The 21830-nt window shown below is 47.0% G+C and overlaps 1 protein-coding gene across 1 annotated transcript; it reads left to right on the top strand.

Moving 5' to 3' along the window:
* Positions 1-8663: 8663 nt before the first annotated feature.
* Positions 8664-16741, top strand: NABP1 (nucleic acid binding protein 1). The gene is made up of 6 exons (XM_075711079.1): positions 8664-8754; positions 8868-9006; positions 12486-12557; positions 13989-14061; positions 14324-14390; positions 16011-16741. Exons 1-6 carry the CDS (start codon positions 8664-8666, stop codon positions 16196-16198), a joined length of 630 nt encoding a protein of 209 aa, XP_075567194.1. The 3' UTR covers positions 16199-16741.
* Positions 16742-21830: the final 5089 nt, after the last annotated feature.

The raw sequence follows: 21830 nt of genomic DNA, 5'->3' as shown, positions 1-21830 counted from the left end.
AACAGAAACAACAGTTATTTCATGGTAGTACACGTTTCACAATAGCAGAAATGCACCCAATTGGCAAACCCCTTTAAATAAAAGCAGTGAAGGCATTGGTGCCTTGGGATAACCATTTCCCCAGCAGTGCCAGTGATGAATAGTGATTTTCCTCTTTCCTGAAGTGAAGCTGCACTCACTGAGACATCTGATAAGTTTTTTTTTAAGCACGGGTAAAATCCCCTTTGACTACGTGGTGCCTACTCCACTGGCATTGCCGCCTTGGAGGAGTTCCCAGGGACTGCACTGAGAACTAAATCAGGCCTCTAAAGGTTAACTTGCTGGTAGGTGTAAGACGCCAGGAGGAGGGAACGATCGCCCAGCTGGTTTGCGGCTGATGACGTGAGGCTCATAACCTGATAGCCTGTTGCACAGCTTTCATGCCTGGAGTTTCTGTGGGATCATAAGGAGCTGGATGGCTCCGTCCTCCTTTGTGTCCTCGTTTGTGCAATGCTGGAGCAGCTTGGCCGTGTTGCCCTCCTGAGTGCATGCCTTTAAGTTGAGTCTGAATTCAAAGTGCAACACCTGTTTCCAAGTAACTTGCCGTGTGGATGGTCCTATTCTGAGCTGCCGTGCCTGGATTATTCATGAATATCCAGGAACCTGTGTTCCTGAACGACATGTCAGTCATCAGCAAGTCCAAGAGCTGGGAACCCCTAGGAAGTTTTCACTGTACTCCATTTATTTTTCCATTCCCTCCCACACCCTAACACAACACTGGGCAACAACGTAGACTGCGGTAAAATGCTTCTTACAAACACGTTATCACTATGAGTTAGGCTTTTTTTTTTTCTGTTTTAAAATATCCCAAACTACAAATTGGTTTGTTTCAAGCAGCATCTTCCCAGACGTGCTCATCAGAAGGACCACTTGGAGTACCCATTTGATTTCACATACATCGGTGGCTTTCAGAAGGAACAGTTTCCTTCGTTATCCCATCTGGACAGGAATGTCCATGTTACATATGGTCAGAAAATGTAAGTAGAAATGCAAAAGCTGTGGTACAAAGCCCTTCATGTTGCCAGTGGCACTTGAAATGTGCCGCAGTGCCAGGCTTGATGTTCTGAAAGAACATTTTTTATCTGCTGACCCTTTTTGGCCCAGGTGGATGGTTCTTGTTGTTGTAAATGGGAGTGATAATGTGCAGCCTATGGAAATCTGCAGCAACTGTTAGGTAGTCATTAGTCACTGACACAAAGCTTTGCACATCAGAATATATCTACAGGTGCCACAGGGAGAGGGCGAAAAAGAAAAATGTGTCGTACTCTGAGGTAAACATCTTGATTCCCTATTAGTCTGCAAGAGGCTGAATTAGTAATTTATGAAGCACTTTGCCACGATGAGATTTGTTTAGTCCGTTTAGGATTTGTTTTTCACTGTTAACACGGAGCTAAACAACTGACACTGTGTCTACATGCTCTTCTGCAGATACCAGCTTGCTCCGTGCCCTGCGCCTGCCAGCTATAAGCCACATCACCAGCAGCACGGCCGCGTTGTTTGCACAGCATGGAGGGTAGGGCTAATATTCCCACAGTTACTCATCCCAGCACCGCACCCCGCTTTTTCCACCAGCTGTTGCAGCCTCTTCTGACCTGTTAGTGAAGCTGTCTGCCTAACAGGAATGCAGCGGTCACCCATGGAGCAGTGTTGGGAGGTCAGGGAGGAGGGGTGGTGACTACCTGGGGCAGGGTGGGGGTCATCACATCTTCATCCAGCTCTGTGGCAGTGCGAACAAAACATGGTTCCTCTGCCTAGGGAACAGACCTGCCGGAGGATTGGGTTTTTTCCATCTTTAACACACTGTATTGCTTGCTGAGAAAGGTAGAAGTCCATATTGTTAAGACCACCAACAAACTTTCAGGAAAAAGCAGACACTGCTACAGGAAAGAAGGAAAGAAGGAAAGAAGGAAAGAAGGAAAGAAGGAAAGAAAGAAAGAAAGAAAAGAAAGAAAGAAAGAAAGAAAGAAGAAAAGAAACCCAAATCCCCATTACAAAAAATAAATCCAAACCAAATTAAATCTTCAAAGCCTCCTTCGTGGACATAAATCCCTTATTCTTCTTTTGAAGGTCAGCATTAGGTGATGCAAGACCAACACTGAACTTCCAGCCCATTAGCCTCTGTGGAGCCAGGCGGCAGACAGGGTGATGTGGTCTGTCTGCATACCTCCTCCAGGCACTGGAGAAGAGGTGAGAAGCAAAACCGTTCCTGGGTGGAAAGAGTTAAGAGATCCTCCTCATCTCTAAGGGCATGTGTTGCTGCCATGGGTGTGTCATGGGACAATCTGGTGGGCTAGCCTGCAGGAATCATCCTGGCGGAGACAAGGCTGGCAAAAGAAGGCATTTGCAAAGCGTTTTGAAACGTTGCCTCCCTTGGCTACAACGGATAGGAAAGGGCTCGACTTGCTGTATTTTAAGGGTTTCCGAGCCACTTCAGACAACTCCCTAGCACTGACTGCCCTGAGCTGAGCCAGGTGCATGTGTGAAACAAGTGACTCGGCTCACTCGGGGAAAGGCAGAGGTCCGTACCGAGCTCTGTGTCGCACTGGAACTGCCTTCTTCCTCTGACTTGAAGCATTTGTCTCTTGTAGCAGCCAACCAACCGTGGCAGCCGGGCTAAAGGGATCACTCCACGTTTTTGTTAGTGCAAAGCTGGTATCTATTTTCCCTGTGTGAAAAAGAGGTTACTGTACTGGTTTAGGTGACTGTGACTGGTTGGTGTCCTCGTGAACAGAGTGGGGGTTATTCTGGCATGGCTACAGTGGGAAAGTGCTAATCCCCCCCATCGGCACTTGTTACACCTTTTAAGTAAAGACCAGACTGATGAAGGAGCAAGGCTGTGAGGTCTGGTTTTTGCTATAGCACTCGCTGGAGACCCAAGAAACAGCAGTTGTGAATGTTAGTGGGCTTTAAGCCCACAAGTCTTTGAGGCTTGCTGTGCACAGTCCTTCGGACCTCTAATTGAAAAGCTGAGGAGGCACTAGCTCCTATGCTTCCCATCTGGATAGGGCAAATTTAGACTCAAATTCCTCTGGTCCAAGTCCAGATTCACAGCTGAGCAGGAAAGTTGCCCTAGAATTGCCCCACATCAGCGATTTCATGTGTCATCCTACTGATGTGTGTGGGATTAACTGAAAGAGGCAAGTAAAGACGTTCCATAAACACCCTGCAGGACTGAGTCCTCAGATGAAAACATCTGCTAAAATGTGTGGAGCCCAGGAAGAAAAGGCTACATTAGTGCTGCAGGACATGCATGTGGCTCCTTTGGAAAAAGTGCTGCAAATTCAGAATGTTAACTTTGCAATTTATATTTTTTTTTCTGTGGTAGATTAGAGTGTCGTGGTACTCAGTCTTACAGTCGGCCTTCTTAGCTAACAGCTAGGTAGGCAGACAAAGCTGCCTGAAATTCCAGCGTCAGACACCTGGCAGTCCTTCCTGCTTCAGGCATGATGCAGGTACACTGCCCTGAGGCAGGCAGGGGGGGGCAGCAGGCAGCGCGGATCTGCGTTCCTGAGCCGGGAGCAGGACTAAATGCGTGGAACTACCCCTCGACCCAAACAGAGTGGGGATTCCCCACTGCATCTGTCCCACTGACTTCTGGCTGAAGTTCTTCTCAAGCCTGTGTGGCTTCCCCTGGAGTCACTCATATTTCTTTAGGGAAATCTTGACCCCAATGGCTGAATATGGTGCGCTCAAGAGACGCTGAAGGCACTGAACCACTGTTTTCTGTGGTCTCCAGAATGCCAGACTGGCTGCCAGCATGCTAAATGGACGCTGAAATGTCATCAATGTTAAAAAACAGCTGACCAAACCCATAGCTTAATTTAGGAGCTTGTCAGATGTATGGTAATGGTCTGGTAAAGCTTGGTTAAAGGTGACGTTTGCAGGCTTCTGTACATTTTTAATCTCTGTGTATGATAAAATATTAAACATCAGCTCTTGCTTTTGCTGGCAGAGTTCTTGCAGGAAGATCTACTCTGGGATTCCAGTAGCACTGAATACTGAGCAACTGACAGAAAAAGGGGCGTTTGGACCAATGTCTCTGCTGGCGTAACTCCATTACAGCCAGAGGGTGAAATCCCAGCCCTGCTGAGATGCATGAGATGTTTGCCAGACTTCTGACTACTGAGAACTCTTTTAACAACTCAACCCTGATTTTGTTTTGGACTGAAACCTCCCCATGAGTCTTAGCCTACACTTACATCTTGCACACAGAAGAAAAATATTCTGCAGCAAGCAAATGAGCTTGGAAATGGATTTAACTTCATCAGTGGAACCCCTGCTGTAGACATTCACTGCGGGCTAAATTTGGCTTCTGTGGTAAGACACTGACTGAGCGGCACACAGACATTCAACTCCCTCAGTGATGGAAAGGCTCCTGCTTTGGCTGTGGTCACAGTTTATTCAACATGTTCCCTATTCCTCCTGTGAACTGCACAAGGAAAGTTTTGGCGCTGTCTCTCAGTGTGACCCGCTCACGCTGTCAGTGCTCATTAACATATTTTAAGACCAGGTTATTGAAGGAACCCTACTGACAATGCATCTCTCTCTTCTCTGTTTCCATTGCGTATTGCTGTTGTGGCTTCCGGATTTCTTTTTAGGCCTACCTGTTGTTACAGGGTATTTGCAAGTCTTCTAGAAGCTCTTGTGGCTGAAGATACACCTGCATCAAAGCCCTCTGCACTCCTTCTGGTTGTGAAAGACTGACTATGCCTCCAGTGAGGAGGTCAGAAAGCTGGCGCTTCCATCACCCACAGCTGCAACCCGACAGCCTTATGGTTCTGAGGTTAAAAAAGAAGCAGGAAAGAAGACACTAGAAAAACAAAATAAATAAATTCTGGTTTCTTTATACATTATAAAGAGGCACGGGAGAAAAAAATGGTTTGCTTTGCAGGTCACCTTCACAGCAAACAGGAATCGTTCAATCACTGCTGGATAATACCAAGGGCGCTCTCAGGGGATGACAATTGGAATGACAATTAGAAAAGTGTAAGCAAGATTTTAAGTGTCTCTTTGTGAAACAAACAGAGTAAAATTGTTCATCAATGGTGGAACAGACAATGCAAAAACTGTCTTAAAACAAATCTGGAAGGAACGCATATGTCCCCAACAATAACAGAGAAGATGACCAGCTCTGTCTTCCCAGCAGAGTCCCAGCCCCCTACGGATACAGAGGGAGTTTGTGACCTTGCGACCTTGCCTTCCTACTCCACACATCAAGCTTTCTGGAGCTCTGTGTCTCTTTTTGCATTTGAGAAGACAGATAGGAAATATTTCACAGAATCACAGAACTGATGAAGTTGGCTGGGACCTCTTGTGATCATCTAGTCCAACCTCTGTCAAGCAGGGTGAGCTACAGCAGGTTGCTAAGGACAGTGTCCAGTTGGGTTTTGAGTATGTCCATGAATGGAGACTCCACAACCTCTCTGGGCAACCTACTCCAGTTTTTGAGCACCCTCACAGTAAAAAAAAAAAAAGTTTTCTTATGGTCACATGGAATCTGAGGTGTTTCCATTTGTGCCTCTTATCCTGTCAGTGAGTACTACTGAAAAGAGTCTGCCTTTCTCCTGCCACCTGTACTTGATTTCTTACTTGTTGGGATGGACCTTCCCTGAGCTTGGAGGAAGTGATCTTTGGAAGACAGCCAGCTCTTCTGGACACCTATGCTGTCCAGGACCATATCACAAGCAGATCTCTAAAGAGGCCAAAGTCTGCTCTTCAAAATCAGAGTTGTGGGCCTGCCTTTTGCCCCACTCTCCCCTCTTAGGATCCTGAACCCCACCATTTCACGGTCACTGCAACCAATGCTGACCCTGCCCTCATGTCCCCAACCAGTTCTTCCTTGTTTATGATGTCCAGGAGAACACCCTTCCTTGTTAGCTCCTCAAACACCTGTGCCAGAGAGTTGTCGTCAGTGTGCTCTTGAATGCTGCTAGGTTGCTTGGGTCCTGCTGTACTGTCATTTCTCGTTTAAACCTCTTCCTACCAGCTTTAAACTTAACCTCAGCATAAAACAAATCCACCTCCTCCTGTGCTCACTGTTGGTCCCTGCACTCCCTGCTGCAGGCCTGGTGGCTCCATGCTGGCTGATGAGCACCAGCCAGCCTGGGCATGATGTGTTTGAGAAGTGGTCACACTCACTGATGCAAAGGTAGCCTGACTGCCTATTTGCAAGTATACTGACTACCACAGCAAGGTAGCTTGGTAGCCCACATCTGGCATCCTTTGCACCTCTCCCAGCTGTCTTCCTGGACAGATGTTCACTTGAAACTATCTTACTGGGGACACATGACTAGAAGCGTGTCCTTGGTGAAGTGTTTTTTAGTGTTTTCTGCTTTTGAGCTAACCACCCTCGTGACTTCCTCTCTGCCCGAGACTTGCCATAAGGTGTATATTCTTTTCTTTTTAACTGTTTTTTTTCTTGCAAAATGAAGGATTCTCCTCAAATCTCCAATGAGATTTGCTGTATGATCCACTTTTTCTTTTTTCCCTCCTCCTAGTAAGTCAGAATGCAAGAGTTGGGACTGGTTATGGAGGTTTTCCATAGGGTTGCTCTCCATGAGGCAGAGCAGCATATGGCCTTTGGCTGCCCTGTCCCGTACGTTTTAGTACCGAGAGTCATGTTATGTTTTGTTTTGGTAGGGCCCAGTGAGTGATCTAGGACAGGGTCCTACTGTGCTTGGGACTGAAAACACAGGATACAAAATGATTCTTTCCCACGGGCTCTAAATAGATGGGGCAGACAAAAGGTGGAGAGGAAGGCAGAAAAACCCCATCTGTATGTAAAAATTTTACCAGTTGTACGGGTAAAAGTATTTTTGTCCAACCTTTGCCAGGGACACTGTCATTCCTGGAGTTTGGTTTGAACTCTTTCCCAAGTGACTAAATCAAAGCCATTCATCTGCTTACATACAGTTGATCACTCTGAAGGTTTTAGCACTACCAGATTAAAGTTACAGAGCCAGTCAGGAGAGAGGCCACTGAGCGAGTCTGTCATCCCCCTCAATTGCACCAACTGAAGGATTTGGGACAGAAGTGGATTAAGCTCTGGGAGGCTTTAAGCAAATTCTCCTGTGGCTCATGTTGCCTTCCTCTGATATTCTTGCAAGCAGCACGTTTTATTCCGGGCACTGAGTTGCACCCAGCAGGGCTGCTCCACTGCCTACAGATAAACATTGCACAACATTTGTTGGACCAGAGCTCGTGTGGCAGAATGCATGGCCAAGCATTTCACAACCGCTGTCATCTATGGATTTCTGCTTACAGAAATAGAAAGGGAAAGCCCAGCTAGCTAAGCCTGGCTCCGAAAAGGAGAAGCAAAGTGCACATACACTGCTCTGCTACCTTTCCTAAGGGGGGAAAGCCAAATTACAGAAGCATCTGCACGTCTTTGGGCTGTTCTGTGGCAGGGAGCTATTTCCTCAGAACTCTCCAGCCAAGCATGTCACAAGGCTGAGGGGGCTTGTCATCAGTCCGCCACCTTGACGGCTTTCCCTGTGGAGAAGCTGCCCTCCCTGCCTTTGACCCAGACTGTAGCCAAGCTCAGAGAGTGATCTGTCTCTGCAGGTGGCTCCTGGCAAAGTTCAGGGCGAATGATGGCCTTTTTAGGGCTCAACAGGATTTAGGCTCACATTTTTGGCAGAGAAAGGTTCAAAGCATGGTACTGCATAACCCTAGACTCCCTATATCCGCTGAACATTTGGTTCCAGGAGCATTACGATGTGGTGCAGCCCTGCAAAGTCACGGGGTGCCACGCAGCACCACTGCCTTCCTGCTCCTCCCTTCAGCCCCCGCATAGGCCATTTCTGCTTGGCGGAAACCAAAAGCAGTCTTCCCCTGTATGACATCACAATATCCCCCGGCCGGTGTCCCAATGGATGCATACTTCTCCTAAACGTGTGCTTTTTTTCTCAATGAAGGATACCGGAGCTGCTCGGGAACCGCCCTCCAGGCAATCCCTTAAGACAGGACCCCTCTCGGTGTTAAAACCGTGCCCTTAAAATGGCGCGGGACGGAGGCGAATCGCTTCCTAACTCCCCCCTGCCCCACCGGCCGCGCCCGGGGCGCTGCAGGGCTCTTTCCCGGGAGAGAAACGAGTGTGCGAGCCGAGCCAGAGCACTCGGTGAGGCGGCCGGAGCCCGCCGCTGCCCCTCCCGGCCCGCCCCGCCAGCAGCGGCCTCTGGCCCGCCCGCGCCCCGAGAAGGAGAAGATGGCCGCGGCGCGGCCCAATCAGCGCGCGGCGCCGGCTCGCGCCCGCCTCTTGCCCAGTCCCGGCGCTCCGCGTGCCCCGGACGGTTCCATTCGGCACCGGCGTCCCCCCCCCGCCCGGCGCCTGGGGTGGGCCCGCCCGGTTGCTATAAAGGGAGGCGCGGCGCACATGTGCTCCTCAGTGCCGGCCAGGGCGGGAGGGCGGGCGGGGGCTGCGTCGGTGGTGTCGGGCGGGAGAGGGGGCGGTGGGGGTCGGGCGTGCCGCACAGTCACCGCGCAGCCCCTCGGTGTTCGTGTCCCCCGTCCCCTGTGAGGGCTGCCGGTGCTCCCCCGCCGGGCCCTGCGCTGCTGCCGCCGCTCCCCCGCGGGATGCGGGCTCGGCCCGCCCCGCCAGCCCTGCCCCCCGCGCCGGCCGCAGCATGAGCGCGGCGAGCGATACGTACCACCTCATAAAAGACATAAAACCCGGACTGAAAAACTTAAATGTCATCTTTATTGTGCTGGAGATCGGTAAGTGGCGCCCGGCACGCCCCACCCCCGGGCCGCCCACGCGCGCCCCGCGTGGCGGGGGGTGGCAGGGCCGGGCCCCCCCCGGCCCCCCTGAGCCGCGCTTCTCCCCGCAGGCCGGGTCACCAAGACGAAGGACGGGCACGAGGTGAGGTCCTGCAAAGTGGCGGACAAGACGGGCAGCATCACCATCTCCGTGTGGGACGAGATCGGCGGCCTCATCCAGCCGGGGGACATCATCCGCCTGACCAAAGGGTGCGTATGGGGCCGGGGCCGGGCCCCCGCCTCGCCCGCCGCCCCGCTCCCCGGCCCGGCCAGGCGCTCCGGGGCAGCGCCGGGGCGGGGGCAGCCGGAGCCCTTTGTCACCGAGGCGGAGGTGCGGGGGTTGTGAGCAGGCTCGGCCGCCTTTTGGGAGGCACGGATGACACAGCTTCGCCCCCCTTCGGACTGGCTCCTTGTTGCCGAGGCGGCACCCTGAGATCACTTGCCAAATGAAAGCCTCCGCCACCCCAGCACATGCCTAGCGTGAACATACGATCCCGTAGATGGCTAGGAAGGGCTTGTGTTTTTCATGAGGAGGTGGTGTTTAAGGGATTTGGTCTGGCTTTAAAAAAAGCTCCTTAGGAAAATACTTCGGGGAGGGGGGACGCGGGGGGGGGGAAGAAATGCAACAGTCAGCCCTGGTCTGTAAATCAAGCAGGGAAGTCAAAAGCATGTTCTTAGTTTTACAGCCAATTCTTTACTCTCGCAGTCAGCTCCTTAATGAAAGGAGGGGATGATTAACGTCTCTCAAGCAGAAAAGTTGCTTTTCATTGCAGTGGATTTAACAGAAATGACAGGCAGAGGAGGAGAACGTTTTCATGTGAGTGTAATTCTTGGTTTTGGAGTGAAATTGGATGACCCCTGCCACCAAAACTACAGCTGCTTCCTCCTATGCAAATGTCCTTTTACACGAAATAGGCTGACTCCTCAGCAGAGGTGGTTCTGGGGAAGCCAGATTGTGTGGAGAGCACGTGGAGTGCTGGGGTGCCGAGATGGGTGGAACTAAACCGGAGCTCTGGGCCAGCACAAAGCCCTGTGCGTAGATGACATTGAAACCAATTAATAGCGATATGGTTCAGCACTGTTACTGCACTCCGCTCTGTGACTGGCTTACTGTAGCTGCTCTGGTGTGTCAGTGCAACAAATGGGAGGGTCACTGCATCCCTTCATGTCAAAAAGTGAGTTTGGCTTGTATGAATTTAAATTTATGAACTGACGTCACTATTCCTGGTGGATGACTAAGTCATGCACCTCGAATATTGTGTCCAGTTTTGGCCCCCTCAGTACAAGACAGACATTGAGGTGCTGGAGCATGTTCAGAGAAGGGCAGCAAAGCTGGTGAAGGGTCTGGAGCACAGGCCTTATGAGGAGCTGCTGAGGGAACTGGGGTTGTTTAGCCTGGAGAAGAGGAGGCTGAGGGGAGACCTTATCGCTCTCTACAACCACCTGAAAGGAGGTTGTAGCAAGGTGGGTGTTGGTCTCTTCTCCCAAGTAGCTAGCAATAGGACAAGAGGAGAAATGGGCTCAAGCTGCATCAGGGGAGGTTTAGATTGGATATTAGGAAAAATTTCTTCATGGAAAGAGTAGTCAAGCATTGGAACAGGCTGCCCAGAGAGGTGGTGGAGTCACCATCCCTGGAAGAGTTCAAAAAAAACAGGTAGATGTGGCACTTTGGGACATGGTTTAGTGGATACGGTGGTGTTGGGTTGATGGTTGGACTGGATGATCTTAGAGGTCCTTTCCAATCTTAATGATTCCTAGTTTTTACTTTCATTAAAAATAACCCAGCCACCAAGCAAGGAAACATGAAATTGCCATTCTACTCTTAACTGTTTTAGTGGTGGACTTGGTAATGTTAGGTTAATGGTTGGACTAGATGATCTTAAAGGTCTTTTCCAACCTAAACAATTCTATGATTCTATGCCTTCATTTACATGAATTGCATGCTCACTTAGGACTGTGTAGTCAGTGAAATGGCAAAAGCTAAATACATTCTGGTTTGGCTCTCATATTAAGAAAAATGCCCTCATGTTGGCATACAAGGTTCTCCAAACACAGTTTTATACTGAAAATTTGAGTGTGTGATGTTGCCATTGCAAGGCAGGTAAATTTCAGCTCTATGGGCTAATCTGACTTTTCAGTGCAGGATGCTCACTGCTACAAGCAGAAAAGCTTAGCTAGGCCCCACATGTAAATGGTTTGGTTTTTTTTCCTGCTGAATTTCAAGCTGTAGATGCATTCCTCTGCAAAAGCAGACACTTGCTGATTTTTGTCATTGGCTGATTAACTCATTTACAGGAAACTGCTGCTGTTAATATTTCTAAATTTGAAGTTAGTTTTGGAATGTAGTGCCTTATGGCCAGCCCTTTCTGAGACAAAAACAAATGCTTGCATAAATGGAATAACTTTGTGCTGGAGGTTATCAGTCCCATGATTTGCTGGCTCTTGTCCCAGTGAATGTATGTTTGACTTACATTTATTATTTGGTAGCTCTTTTCCTTTCTGTCACAAGACTGTCCATCTAGCTGGTTATTAAAGGTTAAGCATAGAGGGAATCTTTAAAGTGAAAGGTAGCATTATCAAGTGAAGAGCATTAATCCTGCTTCTGGATGGAAAACTCCTGAGACAGGCACCGTAACTGTAGATACTATGCTTTACTGGTCATGCTGAAGTACAGAGAAAGTTATCATTGCATTGGCATTATGGTCCTGTTCTGCCAACCTGGCTCCTCCCTGCTGCCTCTGTTTGAGGCCCTGTGTGCACCCGGATGGCTCCCAGTCTCAGCAGATAAGGCAAAGGGCAAGAGGGAGGTTTGATATCTATGTTCCAGAGATAGACCCAGAGCATAAGGAAGTGGTGACTTGTCCAGATTATCTGACTCCTGACAGTGCAATTGCTGGGGCTCCCTATTCCTCTGCTAGCAGACACCCATGTTCCTGTTAATTCCCTTGTGCTGCACTTGGGTTTCTGGTCTGCGTTTTCATTATTTTCTTGATATACATGATGCCCCTTGCTGAAAGGAACAATTATACAGAAAGTTTTGCATAACTCAAATTCCAGTGCTTGAAGTCGTGCCACTATAAAGACTAGAGTGTGCTCATGCTGTCTTGTAAGTGAATGTTTCCGCAATCAAAAAGTGATTTCATTGCATTTCTATATGTCACTTGGAACATGATGGTCAGACTTATGCCTTTAAAAAAAAATACCTGGTAAGGACCTATACTAAAAAAGTAAGCACTTCCTATTATACATATTCAGTAGCAGTATTTATATTCTGCAGTGAACAAAGGTAATTCTTCTTGGCTCCTGCTGAAAGCAGAACTGAGAGTTGTTAGTGAATGGTAACACAGATACTGCTTTTGGCAAGATGCCTTTTGTCTGCAGGAACAGTCATAAGGGCTGCTCCAGCCAAGGAAGGAGCATCCAGTCTCAAAATAATTGCCTGCTTTCCTGAAAGTGCCAACGGAGTCAGCTGAGCTTCCAGCACCTTTTGCTAGAAGTAAAACGTGGGGATCTATAAAATTTTAGCGTGGTAAAGTTGGGGTCTCTGGGAATTGTTTTTTTGAGCCCATTCATGTTGGTATGTAATACTTATTAACACTTGGAAGATAGCATGCTTCCACTTTCTTTTTCAACAGTGGTATTTCTCATTCACTAAGAGACACTGCTTTGCTGCTTCTTTATTTGGGCAGGTACGCATCTCTGTGGAAAGGATGCCTGACACTTTACACAGGACGAGGAGGCGAGCTGCATAAAATTGGGGAGTAAGTATTGCATGTTTATACTTGCCATGTTACATCCTGTTCTCAGCAGAGTGTCATGGTAAATATAAAACATGATGGCTTGTAGTAAATGGAAGCTAGGGCAGCAAAAGCCTGTTGATTTGTCATGGATAGGTACAGTGCAGGCAACTGTGGTGTGAGTTTTTACATGCTGTTGTGGTGATGAGCTCCAGCCCTCTCTGGATTCTAGGTATATTGAGGAAAATTGTCCTTCGTCATGAGGTCTGGGTTTTACCTAGAGGGGGGGAATTGTATAAATGGCAAGGGACTTAATCCGCATTGCTTACCTAGGCCTCAGCTTGAATAACCACTTTATGTTGGTGGAAGCCTTGTGTGTATCATGCTTTAGATACAAGCAGTGTGAAGAAGGAAGACAAAGGTAACTCCAGTGAATCATACCTAAACAGAAGCAAGCCTCATTAAACCTTCTTTAAACCGCCCACAAATTGAGGTGGCGACTCCTCCTGACTAAGAACAAACATGAGTAACGTATATGACTAGCAACAGGAAAAACAGCGACATTTGCTAACCAGAATAGTACTTCCGCTGTTGCACAAAGTGCTGTGGGAGGCCTTGTAGTCATCAGGGAAGTAGGGCTGTGGGGTGGCCACCTCTCTTCTCGGATGGTTCAAAAATGCCCAGCGCTCAGCTGGATTTTGTGAGGGATGACCTGCAGATCTTCTTTGGCGCAAAGCCATTGCCTCAGAAGTGTCATCCAGTTGGCTTACTCTCCAGCAGGCTGGAGTGAGGTGAGTCCTCATCTGGGTTGTGCCTCCCAGTAGGAGGTGGGAGCTCCACTTCTGCTTAACCAGCCCAAGCTGTGTAATGATGCAAATCTTTCTTCCCCTCTGCTATAATTTCCATGTTGTGAGTTGGTGGGCCTGTTCCTCCATAGTCCCCTTGAGTGGAAAAAGGATGCTTTGAATTTCACTCCCTGTTTTGGACTCCTCTGTGCTATTATGTTAATGGGGCACTCCATAGCATGGGAGAGTGTGGCAGTGTTTAAGTTTTCCCTAGAGATCTAATGCAGTCCACAGTCTGGGAGTAGGCTGGGTGACTCTCTGCCTCAGGTCACCTTCTGAGTGGGTGCTGGACAAGATTGTGCAGCTGGAAGAGAGGCAAAGGGAGACCTTTCATCACCTTTTGTTTTCTTAAGGCCATTTCACCTCCTAGGGTAAGTGTGTACTTGCCTCTGCTTGACTGAAACACCCTCACCAGGAAGATGTGACAGCTTTGCCACAGGCCTATAGAGGGATCAGAGAGCCTTTTAATACCTATGGATACTCTCTGAACAGTGGGGTCTGGGTTAGTTACTTCTGGGTGATGGGATATGTCAAGAACGTATGCTCTTTGAGTTGTGGAGTTGTTAAAAAATGGCTTTAGAACTTCCTCAGAATCCTAATTTCTCCCCAGGTTCTGCATGGTGTACTCAGAAGTGCCAAACTTCAGTGAGCCCAACTCTGAACACGTCGGGCAGAACAAACTGGTATGTTAAACTTGTCTGAGGCTTCTGGCATAAAGCGCTCTTTGTTCTGAATACTTCACACTAGGCTGTGATCGGATGTGACTCTTCTGGAAAAATGGTCTTGAAGTGATATATAGGCAAAAATGAGCCAATAATTAGAGTAGCAGATAAATTCCATGTGGAGCTACTATAAGAACTCAGGAAAAAAAAAATCAGCCCTTTTCTGTAAAAATGTGTAATTTCTCTCTCTGATCCATGTCTTTTTTTTTATATTTCTCTGAAGGCACAGGGTGAACAGAATAATAGTTCTGCATCAAGTAATACGGGTTCTTGTACTTTCGGGCCACTGGGTAAGTGTTTTCATTTTGTGAAAGTGAAAGGATGAGAAACAGTTAATGGGAATAAAAAGAAATTTATCTTGCTAAGGGTTCTTCACTCTGGGGCAAAAATGTACTATGCTCTAAAAAGTGTTTTAGACTGGACCGTGAACCTGCAAGCACATATGCATGAACACTTCCTGAATAAGTTTCAGGATTTCTTCCCTGGAAGAGATCAGAATATTCAATGTGCCTGTATCATTTAAAAGGACTTGACTAATCTTAAATTGTTCTGATGCTTTCAAAGAGTTTTTGCAGCACTTGAAATTCTGTTTTTTAAACCAACTGAGACCTTGGCTTTAAAAATTACTTACTTTAATCTTGCCAGTCACCTTGGCTTTCCTGCCAGGTTAGCTCCTCAGAACAGAAGTGGTAGCAATCTGAATTCCAGTATTTGACCTGGTTGGATCGTTTTGTGATGTATTTAAACATTAAATCTTAAATAAGAAAATGCTGCAAAGACTTGAGTGGGTGTAAGCTGAGAGGGAACCTTAGTTACGGCCTGCCTACATGATGCCCAGGCTCGGGTACCTGGTGTTGTATAGCTAAGCTCTGCTGGTGGATGACAGCAAACTGATGCATAACTTGCTGTTAAAAAGCTCTGTGTCACTTCAATTCAGTGACTGACTGCTTCCTCTTTAGCAACATGATTTTAATTTCTCTTACTTCTCTTATGAGCCCTTTCTGTTCCTTTTGAAAATAAATGATTCTGAGCAAAGAAGAGCAGTGCTTTCAGGCCAGTCTCTCCTCTGTGCCAGGGCAAGGCGAGTAGGCTTTCAGCCCAGTTAGTGTGTAGGTACTTCCTTGGTGTCCCTGCTTTGGGCGGTGGACAGCTGTTTTCACTGAGCTTTTGTATATCTTCTGAAACTTCTTTTTTTTCCTCTTCCTGCTTCTTGTGTGGTCTTTAAATGCGATGATTTCCTTTTGTCTCTTCCTTGTCTCCCCATGCTTCTTGTCATCATTCTGCCTTTTCACCTCTGTCCCTCTTCCTACCAGCAAAACATGAGCAGTGATGCTTATGAGGCTGAAGCTCATGAGAACTTGGTGCTGCTGAGTTGCTTCTGTGGCCAGACTTCACCAGGCAGCTTTCTATTCGTGTGTGTCTGGTAGTGGGGAATGATCATAGAATCATAGAATCGTTTAGGTTGGAAAAGACCTTTAAGATCATCAAGTCCAACCATTAATGATGCAAGATGCTTTGTGTAGCCTGCTTTTCTTTTGCTGGTTTCTTCTTGACTTCTGCTGCCCTGCTGTCCCTCTGGAACATCTTGGGGTGTGACCTACAAGCCAATGCATTTTTTGAAAGCAACAGTCTAGTTTCATGCAATTCCGGTCTCTCTCCTGGGCAAAGAATCAGCATGCAACTCTGTGACCCTTCTTGCTTTAGTTGAGAGTGGGAGGTAGGGATGGAGGGGAGGGCGAAAAAGGTAAGCTGTGGTTTGGGGTCTTGCAGTGCCAGAGGGGCTTTTCTTTCCAGTGCTCAGGGTTTGCTGGTTGCTGCAAACTCCATGCATTCCCTGTTGCTAAACTTATGTAAGGGAGCAGTGATTTCAGTCCATGGAACTTGTGATAACCTTTTTTCTGTCTTTTTAGGAAATGGTTTACAAACTGGACCTGAATCAAGTGGATTTCCATTTACGTATAATCATGGCCACACTTATGCAGGTTGTGGGAGAGGCAATGGACGAGGACCTGTAAATCCAGCACCAGCTAATAGCGTTCAGCCTCTTCTCCCTGCTGTCAGTAACGGGAGGGACCCACGCAGAGCCTTTAAAAGATGACTATGCCAAATGTGGTTGTACAGCTTGCTTAAACTCTACACTCTACTTGAACACTTATTGCACTTTTATTTATAGTTAACTGTGAACCAGTTTGTCCTTTATTGTTGTTTTTTTACCTTTTGGTCTATGGAGCAAACTTGACATGATCTATTTCTTGGTTTGCTTAGGGAAGCACAGTGAGTCTTCCCCATAAATTAAGGGGGTAGAGGGATAAGGTGGATATAAGAAAGTAAGGGTAACGGGTTGAAGAGTCTGAATTAAAACTCAGTACCCTTTGCTAAATGGAAGAAAATTTCAGTTACATGTATGTATTTTTCTGTTTCTGTTGGTCAGCCGTATAGCCTTAAAAGGTCTATTATGTCCTCTCTGCGCATACGTTGACTTCCATTAGGGTTAGTGGGAGTTCTTCGTACTGGAAGAGAAATGAGGGGGAAGAGCAAAGATGCTCTAGTGAACCATGTGTCCTTGGAATGAATATAGCTTGTAAAAGCAATAAGTATTAGGAAGTGGTGGTGCCAGCACCTAGTGGTGTCTCCTGAATCAGAGAATGGATAACTCAGATGAAAGTTGAAGACATGGTGAGTGTCTTGAAGCTTGACTTCTGATTCCAAACAGGTGTACACTACTTAAATTCTCCATAAACACCTTTATCCCTGTCAAGGAAAGTGACACTGATTTTTGCTTTGGATAGAAGCTTGGATATTCATTCTTGCTTTGCATGAAACGGCTGGAGAGGAGGATATAAATTCAGACAGTATTGGGGAATATACACTGTTTGTAGCCACTCCTTGTGTAAAAGCCCAAGGTTACTTTGCAGGAGTCTGAATTTCCAGGAAAGAACTGTTTTCAAATGCTGCATTACCCATCTCTTCAATGAGGCTGCCTACTACTCCTTCCTTCATTCACTTTTCCAAATGAATTATGTATTAGATGAAGCTGTATGTGTGGATTGCAGAAGTACTGGCCAAGCACACAGCTGCACTTCTGATGCTGTTAAGCTGCTAAGCTTTCTTTCCTCTTGTTTTATATGAAATACGAATTATTCCTTAAAGAACTTAACCCTTCCACCACCTCCCTGGGGAAAAATAGCTGTGGTTTTATTTCTGAGATCACAAATGCCTTGACTCTATTTAGAGTCCAGTGCCATATTTCAGATCAGGTTCAAAAACAACTTGGAAGCTGAGGTGTCATACTGGATTCATCTGTTTAACTCTTCTGATAGCTGACCTCTCAAATAAAAAAATTGCACTAACCATTTCAAAAACAAATCTAACTTTCTTTCTGTCAAGCCATAAAGACTTCATGACAAAAGGCTATTTCTGAATTGTGAGTTGTCTGTGTGGTTGTTCATGTTAATTGAATCTGATACTATGTTACTAATGTTTACAAGTTACAGTTGATACTTCTGCTTTTGGTACTCTATCATGATCATTTGTTGAAAATTGCTTCTAATGGGCAAAAGTTCCTTGCTTAGTCTCAAATACTGAACTTGCTTTTAAATGCAAGCGGTAGCAATGACAAACTTCTGAAGGGAGGTTTAGAGAGACCTGTGTGCTCGGACATGTGAGGGCTGTTTGCCTCTGGTCTGGTAAAGTGCTATCCTGATACCTGCTTCCAGGTGGAACTAGTGGAACCTGTCTTGGACACAAGAGGGTGGCATGCCTCATGAGATCACCCACGGGTGCTGTTACAGAACAACAGTGCTAACTGGTGAACCAGAAAGCACGCAATGACTTCTGGGGAAATGGTGTAAGGAGGTGATGTGTGTGTAACTCAGGGACTTTAAATTGCTTATTTAAATAAGTCATGTATAGTCTAGATGCATGGACAACCTCTTATGCAGTGCTGCATTAAGACATTTGATATGCTTGTGAGAAGGAAGCCAAGAGGACTTCTAAACCTGTGAACCATATATGACATGTTACAGAGGTAAATGAGATGTAAGTATGGGGTGAGCGCCGTGCTTTCCAGTAGTAGCTGTAAAGGTAGCACATGAACACTGCAAGCAATGGCATGGTGGGGACTTGATACTCTTTGGGGTATCTCCACCATGGATCTCAAATCCTGGTGGTCTTGACTTCTCTACAGCATAAAGAAGGTTGAAATGGGGGGGAACCCTGTGTTAGTGTGTGCTGAGGTGCCTGATGTTTGTAGCTCTATGCATTTGAGCCTTTATTAAGCTAATAAACAGAATACTTGTTCACAAATTCCAAATAAAAAGTGAGATGATTACTGCTGATAAGTGGCATAAGATTAAAAGCTTGCTGTCAAGTGGATGATTGATTTGCAGTTGGGAGGAAAAAAGCAAGAGGCTGGTCTTCATGTTCTCAAGGTTAGTAGCATTCCTGCCTCGCTGTTTCTTATGTGAAACTATTTCAGTTTATTAATAAATTTTTACTTCTTTGCAGGGGAAATCTGTGCCCTGAAAAGTCGCATGGACTTAAAGTAAATACAATCATAGTAACTTTCAAGGTCTTCTGATCTTCCAGTGAACCCAAGACAAAGTTGTTTCCCTCAGAGGTATGGGTGTCAAGATAGCAAGTTCTCAGCTTGCAGAGGAAACTGGGAGCCTGCCTTAACATCTGTTTGGATCATACCACCTCGGTGTATGGAGAGAGAGACACGCATTTCTCTGTGTAAACCAGCCAGTTGTCATGAATTACTCTGACACTATAAGGCAGTTCATGGGTGCCCAGTGGTTAGGTCATTAGGGAGTCTCTTTACAGATGTCTTCCCAACATACTAAAGGTAAGGCTGTGCTTAGGCTAGTGTCATTCTAGATAATACAGATTGCCAAAGGAAAAATACTGTGGAAGGTGTTCATGTGTCCAGACACAAACTGCACGGTGCTGAAGTGCAGCTGAGTAGTCCCAATACACTTGAGTCACAAGACACCCAGCTCTTATCACCCCACAGCAGCTCCTCTCCTCTTACCCGCCCTAACGAAAGGACTGATGGCAGACTGCAGCAGTGTGGCAGTGGAGAGAGTTTAGCAGTATGTCTGCTGCAGTCCTCCATGTGTTCCTTCTGTCCATCCTCAGCATGAATCTTTCTCCTTGATCCCAAAAGTGGAAAAGCAGTTCTGTCCTGTGAGATACTGTCCTAACCTTGGATGCGTGGTAGAGTCACACAGTCCCTGTCCACTAATGGAAATGGGAATGCGCTGTAAGAACAAATACAAATGCTGGACCAAGGCATGTGATATATAATCTGCTTTCAGAACTCATTTTAATTAGCTTTGGCCTTAACTTGAAACTGGCAGGTTGCAGTCCTGTGCACACCAATAATGGTGCTCTTCAGCATCACGCAAATTCTAGTAAGGGTATCTGCAGCTAGTGCTGCTTATGCAAAGCTGCTACAGGTTGTATGAAACATCTTCTCTACATCAATGCAGTCTCTGCACAGATGACACCCAGTGCGTGCGTTTCTCTGGACACAGGGGAGCGTTTAGTAGACAAATACTGTTCCCTGTAGCCCATTGGGGCCTTATGTTTTCCATAGGTGTTAAAGCTTGTGTTTTGCTAATGACCTGACCGTGGTACGGTCATCCTCTGCAACTCATGTCCATACCCCCAAAACAAAGGGTACTTTCCTGTTCTATAAGGCAGTTTTCACCAGCAGCTCTCTAAGTGCTTTGTTAGGACTAGGAATTAGTAAAAGCAATGGGGTTTTGGGTGTTTCTGGGGAACTTTCCTGGGTTGCTTCATGGCCCATGCGTTCTCAGCTGTCAGGTTGTTCCCCTGCTTCTCTCAAATGTCCGTAGATTTGCCCCTTCAGACACACTGTTTATTCTTCACCCTCAAGCCAAGCAATTATTCGTGCTGCTGAGTGTGGTCTCTGGCAGTGCTCTTTTGAGGGGGATTCCAGGGAGGTGCACTGCTTTCTTCCTGCACTTTGGAAGTTTCCCCTTAAGTCCAGCACCAGTGCATGTTACTGAGGAGGATGTTGCAGGGCCGTGACACCCTGTCCTGGCTCTGATGAGGCTCTGTTAATGATTGCAGTAGACAGAGCAAATGGTTGCTGTGCCTGAGCCAGATGCTCCCCCTGCCCTGTGATGCTGCGGGGTGAGCCTGGCCCTCGCTGCTGGGGAGCACAGGGATCCCAGGGGACCGCTGGCCAGCCTGGGCTGGGTGCCCTGCTTGGGGTGGCCTGGAGCCACCCCCCAAGGGTGCCTCCCCCCCCCAGCAACCCCTCTGCACTGCGGGTGGAGCGAGGGGCATGGCGGTGCCGCCTGAGGCTGATCATGGGCTGTGCATGGGTGCTGGAGGTGCCTGCAAGGCCCCTGCCCCAGGCCACTGCATTTGCTTGGCCATTTGCAGGGGCTTGCGGCCCCTACCAGAGCAGGAGCTCCAGGTGCTGTGCTTGGGGAGCTCAGAGGGGCTCTGCCTGCCTCAGCAGCTTGGGTGGTACTTCAGCCGCTGCTGGTAATGCTCCATGTCCCCAGTGCCTGCTCTGTGTTGTGTGTGGGGAGATGGTTGCTTAGGTCCATGGGAACACCCAGACCTCACAGGGCTGTATGCCTGGCTGCTGGAGTGCTTTTGTTTGCTTCTGCATAATTAGGGAGATTGGAGCTGGCTGAAGGGAGGAACAACTCATGGGGACGTGGCTTCAATTAGAACAACAACAAAAAAAAAGCTGTTGTGTTCCCAGTGGAAGACACATACCAAACCAGGGGCAATTGCCTGAAAACTGAGATTGAAGTTTTTAACAAAGCCCTTCAGGAATTAATTCAGAGATGCACTTTCTGACTTCAGCCTTAATCGTGCTACTAATTCCTTTATTCTTGATTCCAGATAATTTGAAATTATTATGGCTCTTTATAAGGATTATGCTTTTTAATTTGTTCTGTGATGGACATTTGTATGTGTATATAATATGTATAAACATACACAGTGTCTTGTAATTGGGATGGAAAAAATTAATCCTAAACAAGCTGTTGACTCATTTCTACAAGAACTACTGAGGATGGAGTTCAAAGGGATTAGAAAAACAGTTTGGAAGTGACTAAGGGGAACACTTAAGGACTTCATTTAGCTTTTTAATTTCTCTAAATTGCTGATGTTTTTTCTCAGGAAGAAAGCAATACAGTTATAAGAGCTTCATTTAAAACTGCCTTCCCACACCCCTGGCTGATAAAGACTGTCCGGATTTGTACGTTTCCTAGGGAGCAAGATTAAGGAAGGAGTAAAACATCAGGATTTAGCTCAGAAAAGAAAATTCTTGTGCTGTACATGTACCTTCAGAGCTAAATGCTTCATTACTATACAAGTTTAAATGGGATGGTATCTGCTCTGCAGAGTGGAGAACCTGAAGAAGTGCAGTCACTGCAGGACTGACTAGCTGCTATGTGTTAGATAAATTGGCATATAAAAGACAAAATTGGCTTACAATGTCATTAACTGAGACTCCACAGGAGTGTAGTTGTAGTGCATTAGCAGAGCCCTCTAGCAAGCTTTCTTCGGGTTCATGGCCAGAGGGTGAAATGGTCTTGCAAAGTACTAGACAACTATTTGGGAAATTTGGAACCACGCTTGCCCAGCTCTGCTGTATGCCCTGTGGGGATGGCCGGGAGATCCCACCGACTTCGAGCATGATTTGGATTGGTTCCTGTGTGGGCAGTAGGTTCTCATCT

The sequence above is a fragment of the Pelecanus crispus genome, chromosome 5 (assembly GCF_030463565.1).
Source record: "Pelecanus crispus isolate bPelCri1 chromosome 5, bPelCri1.pri, whole genome shotgun sequence".
In the NCBI taxonomy this organism is placed as follows: Eukaryota; Metazoa; Chordata; class Aves; order Pelecaniformes; family Pelecanidae; genus Pelecanus; species Pelecanus crispus.
The sequence above is the reverse complement of the archived record's forward strand: the minus strand, read 5'-3'. Positions and strand labels throughout refer to the sequence as shown.